General features: G+C 37.1%; 1 protein-coding gene across 3 annotated transcripts; it reads left to right on the top strand.

Annotated features, from left to right (window-relative positions):
* Positions 3,166-6,323, top strand: LOC107624549 (heterogeneous nuclear ribonucleoprotein U-like protein 1). 3 transcript variants are annotated; one of them, XM_021113747.1, is made up of 10 exons: positions 3,166-3,383; positions 3,796-4,095; positions 4,468-4,559; positions 4,630-4,800; positions 4,883-4,991; positions 5,110-5,168; positions 5,258-5,420; positions 5,514-5,581; positions 5,692-5,947; positions 6,034-6,323. In XM_021113747.1, exons 1-10 carry the CDS (start codon positions 3,263-3,265, stop codon positions 6,144-6,146), a joined length of 1,452 nt encoding a protein of 483 aa, XP_020969406.1. In that variant the 5' UTR covers positions 3,166-3,262; the 3' UTR covers positions 6,147-6,323. The 3 variants fall into 3 exon arrangements, with proteins under 3 accessions (XP_020969406.1, XP_016182536.1, XP_016182537.1); XM_016327050.2 differs by having other exon boundaries at positions 3,796-4,559; XM_016327051.2 differs by having other exon boundaries at positions 3,796-4,559; positions 5,722-5,947.

Genomic DNA, 8,309 nt, shown 5'->3' on the forward strand with positions numbered 1-8,309 from the left:
GCTCGAATTTTAACTAATGATCAGCCATCATGGGATTCAGAATTGTAGTCATTTGCTGAGTCAATAAATTGACCAAATCATGGTGACTTTCCTCCACTTGTTGTCGATATACTGCCATTGAATTCGCAGCATTCGAAGTGGAGCCCACAGTATAATCACGAGAATACTCAGAATATTGTTGTGGGTTTTGAACATTATTCACTCCATTCACATTCCCAAAGCGGACAGGCGGCACAAAACCACCCACCGGTGGGGTATAACTAGGAGGAAGACCATAAGGGGGCCAACCAGCGGTTAATGGAGGTTGATATGGTGGCACAGGACCACGTGGACGAATATTACGTCCAACATTCTCAGTTTGAATAGTCGTAACGACTATACTTTCAGTTCCGATTGCACCCTCCGAACGTGAAGATACGTCGGCTTGTTGCACGGACACTGGTATGCTATCACTGGTGGACAAACCACCATTCACATTTGATAATTCATCAGCCATGTGAACCATCCTTCCACTTCGTAATCGCATATACTAAAATACTGAAAAAAGATTTATTTGACACACTTCGATTCAAAATTGTCCCACCGGGCGTGCCAATTTATTTTGTCGTTTTTTAGCAAATCGATGGTGGTTCGATATCTAGTGGTCTGGGAGCGAAACCTACTCCTCTGTGTGAGTACCAGTTTTCTAAAAGTGCATCAAAGTATCTTTTATTAGATAAGTATTGGTAATAAAAATAAAGAAGGTTTATAAATTGGTAAAGAAAATGTGAAAGTTAAAGTTTTCAAAGATTAAACGTGTAGAAAATAGAAAGACTTGCATTAAAATTAAAAAAAAAACAATGAAGTGCCTTTGACTGAATCGAAGGACTTTGACATAGAAATTTGAAATGCAGAAGGATAAATTGAACAATAAAAATAGAGAACACTTGATAAATAAATTCACTTGAAAAGTCAAATTTACAGAAAAGTAAATTGAAAGAAAGATGGAGATGGAAGGAACCCTACAGAAAAGATAACTCAATTGCAGACTTAGGAATTCGCTGGGATGTGAGTGTGCTTGAGTGTTTTTCTGAATAAAAGTTCCAACCCTTATTCCCTATCACTTCTTAGTATTTATAGGCTAATCTTACATAACTGACAATTAATTTACAATTAATTATAATTAAATACGAAAATACAAATTTGAACTGCAATCACTCTTGGTAACCGTTCCCGCCGCGTGATTGTAGATATTCCTCATGATTTCCTCGTGTGAAAGAAGCCACTAACTCTTCCGCTTCCATAATTATTCGATCAGTTCATCGAATACCTCACTCGATATTCTCAAATCGAATCTTCTACTCGATCAGACTCACTCGATTAACAAAATAATCGAAATCAAAATCGATGTTGATCACTTCCAACCTCATGCTCATACGTTTATCTTTTCGAGAAAACCTTCCTGATTCATTTCGAATCAATTTATTCTGATCGAGAATATTTTTCGATCAACATTACCCAATCGATTGAAATCATCAAAGCAATCTGGGTGTAGTTAATTCAATCGATTGGTTCTGTCACCCAATCGATTGACTTACGCTATTAGAATGATATATGAAAGTTTAATCGATTGGTATGATAATACAATCGATTGAAGTTTGTACGCGATTAATGGTAATTTCCAGTTCAATCGATTGGTATGAGCATTCAATCGATTTAAATGTGACATAAATAAGGTTTTTTCCTACCTTCAATCGATTGGTATGATAATACAATCGATTGAATTTTGACATGCGCTATATATTAAACCTGATAAACCATCCGTGTTCAGCCTCCATTTCTACATAACCTCTCTCCTCTCTCTAAATCCAGAACACTTCTCTCTTCTTCTTCTTCTCCAATTTCATCAACATCCACTCTAAACTACATACATATTATTAATCCTCATCCAAATCCCTACAAAACCCACCGAATCAATATCCCCAAAATGGCCAGAACTAAAAATGCAAAAAGAGTTTGGGTTGAGGGTGAAAATTTTGCATTCACCAATTTATAACCTTAATATTAAAGAAAAGATAAGATTAGAGTATCTAAATTAAAATAAAAACTTAAAAATTGAAGATAGAATTTTAAAGATAAGATAGATGGATATTAAAATAATAATTTATAAACACGAATAGAAAAATTAAGAACGGCATAACATATAACGTAGTACACAATTCAATCAATTGGATAACACAACCAATCGATTGAATTATGAAAATCCATATTGCTTTGAAGACTTAAATCGATTGGGTAACACAACCAATCGATTGAATTGTGAGATCTCATATTGCTTTGAAGCCTTCAATCGATTAGGTAATATGAACAATCAGATTGAATTAGAAAAAACCCACATTCTAATCATCGTTCAATCGATTGTGTAAAAGTTACAATAGATTGATTTTTGAGAAAACCATACTGTCGTCCAACATTCAATCAATTGTTTTGTGGAAACCTAAATTCCAATCGATTGAATTATGGGAAATCTGAAATTCAATCGATTGTTTTATTAATCCAATCGATTGATTTTATAAGAAATACGATTTCACAATCCTATACGATGTAACGGATTAAAGATAAAATTTTAATCGATTAGAATTGCCAAAAAATTATTACGATTAATGGAAGATGTAATTCGTTATTGTTTTTGTTTTTGATTATGATAGATAAATGATAAAATAATGATTTATAAAATAAAAAATATATTTTATAATTAAATAATATATTATAAAATAAAAAATAAATTTTATAATTAAATAATATATAAAAAATTAATTTATAATTAAAATTAAATAAAAATTATTTAATAATTATTTAAAAATTTAAAAAATATATTTTATTATAGAATCATCTAATGGTCCTAAACACCATCGAATCATTTGCCCAGTGGCGCTGATGGTGTGTGGTTCACTGGTTGTTGATTTATCATTTATGGCTAATGCAGCGAGCTATTTTGGAGAGAAGTGGTGAAAATGAGATCAAAGATGTTGGGTCTTTTCTCGCTTGGGCACAAATTAGCGTGCTTATGAGATACATAAAAGGCCATATATCTTGATACAATTATGCAAAAATTTAGAAGAAAGCCCAAGTCCAAGCCCAAACCCAAATATAATGATTTGGAATTTGCATGCTTTGAGTGTAGAGGCGAGAAAGCAGCAACTGTCGATGGCTTTTGGCGCTTGTTTCTTCGTTGCAGTGTGAGTCTTGAGAGTTGAGAGTAAGAGACTCTCTCTTTTATCAAATGGCTTCCACAAAGCGCCAACTGTGGGAGGAGTGGATACCGAACTCCACGAACACGATGACCCCTCGTCATTTCGTTTCTTCTCCTCGCGTTGTTCTCAATCAAGCTGATTGCGACTTGGGTATTCAATTCTCAATCCTATCTTCCACGATCATCTTTCTTGGCTCCCTTAAAGATGCCGCCTTTAGTTAAAAAGAGAAGAACTTTGCTTAGGGTTTTGTGAATCCAACATGAATATTCCCGTTTTTGCTCTGGATTGTATGATTGAGTTGATAATTTGTATTAGTGCATGATACATGCATGTTTGATTATCTTATTTTTTATTTTCTTTCTAATGTGCGTTCTTTAGTCACTCGCATTTGATTACATTCAGCTTGTGATGTCTGAGAAATAAGTGCACGATAGTTAAGTATTTTGTTGTTTTCTTTCTTCCTAATGTGCAGTAAAAATCTTTGCATTCTTTAGTTATTGCATTTGATTTGATAGCATTCTGCTTGTGATGACTAAGTTGCTGAAAATTGAATTGTTGCTAGATTTCAATGTGGAATCCGATGGACTTGTTGGATATGGACTTCATGATCAGGGGTTTGCTTATTGTTGGTCTGGTGCCCGAGCTAACGTTGGAATAACCACAGGAAGATATTGTTTCGGGTGCAAAATTGTTTCTTTGCAGCAGGTTCCGATGGAGGACACCGACTTTGAGGAGCGGCATATTTGCCGGCTTGGTATATCTAGAGGGGATGATATGCTTGGGGAACTTGGGGAGACCAAATACAGCTTCGGATATGATGGGACAGGAAAGTTTTCACATGAAGAAAAATCTTCAGATTATGGTAAGAGGTTTGGTGTTGGTGATACAATAGTATGCTGTATTGACCTTGAAGGCAAGCCAATGGCTTCAATTGGTTTCTCCAAGAATGGTAAATGGTTGGGAACTGCACTCCATTTTTTCCCTAGTCCTTTAGGTCTTGGAGTGGTGGATTCTCCCGTGGAAGATTTACAGTGGAAATCAGCACTTTTTCCACATGTGCTGTTAAAAAATGTGGTGGTTAAGATGCAGTTCAGCCTTGAAGATGGACTTGTTCCTCAAGAAGGGTTCAAACCTTGGGCCTCTGCTATTGAGGACAGAAACATCATCATGGGACCTGCCTTTTCTGATCAAAGCAATTGTGAAGTGATAATGATGGTGGGTTTGCCTGCTTCAGGGAAGACTACATGGGCAGAAAAATGGGTGGAAGAGCATCCAGAAAAGCGTTATGCTTTGCTTGGAACAAAGTTGATTCTTGATAAGATGAAGGTTAATGATACACTGATATATCCTTCTCTTCTGTCTCTAATTTGTGCTTAACTCAAAAAATTGTGTGCAGTTGAACGACTGTGGTGAAAGATTTGATCGCTTGATGGATCAAGTAACCGGAGTATTCAATGTGCTGCTAACGAGAGCAGCTATTATTCCTCGCAATTATATAATTGATCAAACAAATGTTCACAAAAATGCACGTAAGCATAAGCTCAAGCCATTTGCTGACTATCAAAAGGTAGCTGTTGATCTACATCTTTGGTTGCATCCTAAAAGTTAAATTTTCCACTGATTGTAATATCATTTTATGTTCAATGCAGATTGCTGTTGTTGTATTTCCAAATCCAGAAGAGCTCAAGGTGCGGTGTGATAAACGATTTAAAGAAACAGGAAAAAAAGTGCCACCTGATTCTCTGAAAAACATAATTGGTACTTTCACATCTTACTTTTTTCTCTACTTTTTATCTGCCTATTTTATGTTCATCATTTCTCCCAACTTACAATCTTTTTTTGGCTATTATGTTCTATTTTGTTATGGATGTGGCAGCTAACTATGTTCTTCCAAAAAGCATGGATATGCCTAATTCAGATGAGTATTTTGATCAGGTATTTTGGATATTTGGTAATGTAACAGCCTATACATATTTTTGGTGTTAAATGTAAATATTTTGACTAAAGCTTTATTTCATTTGAAGGTTAAGTTTGTAGAACTGAGCCGAGATGAATCTCAGATGTATTTAGATCAGATGAAGCAGGATCTCACATCTATATCAAACAGTAGTTCATCGCAATTACAGTGCAGTGATTCCTTTCATTCACTTGCTGGTTCTCCTTTGCAAAACCAAGAAAGTTTTACAGGTTTTTGTCAACATACTGTTATTTTCTACCATGGAGTATGTTTTTGTATTTAATGCTTTTAATGATTGTAACACTTGGTGCTCTTTGGTTCAGGGGGAGTTAATCACGGACAAGGCATTCATTCTCAGATCTATCCATCCAACTACCGGATGCCCAGTCAAGTTAGTTGGATCTATCTGTTTTATACACAATAAATTGTATTGTTATCCATCTTGTTTATTTGTTTTGAGGCAACAATGCTGATTTCTGTAGCTGGTATACATGCTCATAGGTTAACACAAATGTTCATGTGGTTGATCAGCATCATGGAAGTATGAATTCATTTTTCGAAGTAGATCCAGGCAGTCAAATTCCCCCTGTACCCCGAGCACCCTCTCCTTGTGGACGTTATCCCATTAACAGAAATGAAGCAAATGAAGCCTTCCCAATTTCAAATGCAGCTACGATGCCTTTTGATTATCATAGATCCTACAATGACAACAGCGGTTTCCAGCGCCACCTGCAAACTCCATCCTCAGCCACACCCGGTAGTTGCTTACCCCCTCAACTCCCCTCCTCCTTCTCCTCGTATTATCATGCAATATGATTGACATTGCTTTCTGTTACATTTCAGATTCAGTTTCCCCAATCGGAATACCAAAACCAAGTTTAAGACCTCCAGATATAAGTTTCCCAGATTACAAACCATATCCTGGAAATACCCCTCAGCGTCCAAGATACTATTGACTCTTCTATGGAATCTGCTAGTCTTCATAGATATAACCTGGATATCTTCTTTACATGTTTAAAATTTTTCTTGTGCATAGATACCAAATGAATTCACTATTCAGACATTAATAAACCTCACATGTATAGTGGTAAATTTGAATGCCAAATTGTGAAAGCTTCAGAGTTTCCGGAACATTTCATACTCTTTTCTTATGAATGAGTGACAAATCATAAAGCTCGAAGCAATTATCATGACCAATTGGCTTGGTAAATGTTTCAAATTTTAATATATTTTGAAGCTTATAACAATAATGTATTTGGATACGATTTTCGATATAGAAATCCAAATACTGAAAGAGTAAAATGGAATTTGATTTTCACTTGTTAATTTTTTTCGTCATTATATTTGATTTGTACCTAGATAAACATTTATACTTGGAAGTGTGCAAATAATATTCTTCTTATTTATAATCCATTCATAATAAGGTTGAAAAAACAAATAAATTATGAAATTGTTAAGGGATATGAAATTTGGTTCTAACTTTTGAGGTGGGCATAGGCAATATGAGCTAAGTATAATTATGCAAAAGTAAGAAGGGATCCACATTATGGCTTTCTAAAGCAACAGGGCGCAATCCATGTGAGTAACTCAGAAAAGCGAAATTGCCTACGCAAGCTCCGTGTCTTTGAGCCTACAACACCACACCACACTACACCGGCACTTTAATTTATTTTTTTATTTTTGTCCACGGTATTCTCTAGTTCAATAAGTTAAGAACTAATCCGTCGCAGATTTAAACTCCATTTAAGGGTCTGTCGCCAGCCAATAAGTTGGTGCATGCATAAGGCGGAATTCGAATTTTTGACACTTGTTTAAACGGACGAGTGAACTGATCATTCGACCAACCCAAATTGTTACGGACACTTTATTTATTTAGTGAATTATTAGGCCCAAATCTATATGAGTTTCCATAAGCCCAAGTCTACCAAAATCCATAAATATTCATCGAAGAGTTCTAGCACCTCATCCAATTCATGTACGTACGTGGGTGTGATTTGATTAGAGATCAAATATATATTCAACCAACTTTGCATTTCTTTTACGATAAAGGTGGATAGATTCTCTTCTTTGGCTTTTTATGTTATGATTGTATTGTTTTTAATTTTGTAATTTTTATTATTAATGTAAAAGAACTAAATTAAAATAGATCTCTTGTTTTTTAGAGGTAGAATTGAGTGAAGGGTGCGTGTGAGAGTCCCGAGCGAGCATGCATTTGCCTATAAAATGAAAAGATAAGAAAGTAGTGAGTAATGTTCGTTATCTCGAGACTTCTATGGTTCGGTTGGGGCAAAGGTAGGAATTGGGCGAGAATCCGGATAGACTTGATCCTGGAGCGTCAACAGGAGAGTGACCCTCCGGGGGTGACGGTGAAAGGAGGGAGGAAGGGGTGGCCACCTGCAAAGACACTCCAACGCTCAAGTCAGTGTCCGTACGAGATGGTTGCCAATTAGAGTAAGGATGTGCATACCTTGGGAGAGAGGCAAGTCCCTCCTCATTTATAGTCTATATCTTAGGTGGGCCCTTTGTGGTTAGGCCCACCTGTTTAGAAACTTCTGTGAGCTGTCCGGATGCTACGTGTAGAGAGGAATGGTGCGCGGGTCACCTCCCTTGTCGGGTCGGTCCGACGCCCGGGTTCCCCTGTCGGGTTGCGACCTGGTGAGTAGATGAGTTGGGCCGGTAGGGTCAGTTTTGGTGTCTAAGTCTCCCTGTTGGGTCCTGACCCGGTAAGTCGGCGGCCTGGGCCATAACAGTGCCTCCAACGTGCCAACCGCGAGATTTGGGGCTCGGAGCTGGTGCATTCGACTTACTCGCCATTGATGGGGTCCTGCTAAACTCGGGAGCTCACTGATGGTCTTCGTGCTTCCCACGCGTGGTCTGCTCAGGTTCCTTATTTGGGGGTGTCGCCTTGGCTTCCGCACCGGGCATTAAATGTCCATTTATGATTGATTCGAAATGGGGTGAAAAGACAGTTGTGCCCCTGCCTTTTCATGCTTATCCTTGACGGTTACGCTTTTATTTTCTTTTTATCTTTCGTAACCTCTCTCTCCCCATTTTTCATTTTTGCTTTCTTCCCCTTGTTGCTGCTGCTCCTCGATCTTCTTCACCTTTCATTCCTTCGC

This window comes from Arachis ipaensis, chromosome B10 (assembly GCF_000816755.2).
Source record: "Arachis ipaensis cultivar K30076 chromosome B10, Araip1.1, whole genome shotgun sequence".
NCBI classification, from domain to species: Eukaryota; Viridiplantae; Streptophyta; class Magnoliopsida; order Fabales; family Fabaceae; genus Arachis; species Arachis ipaensis.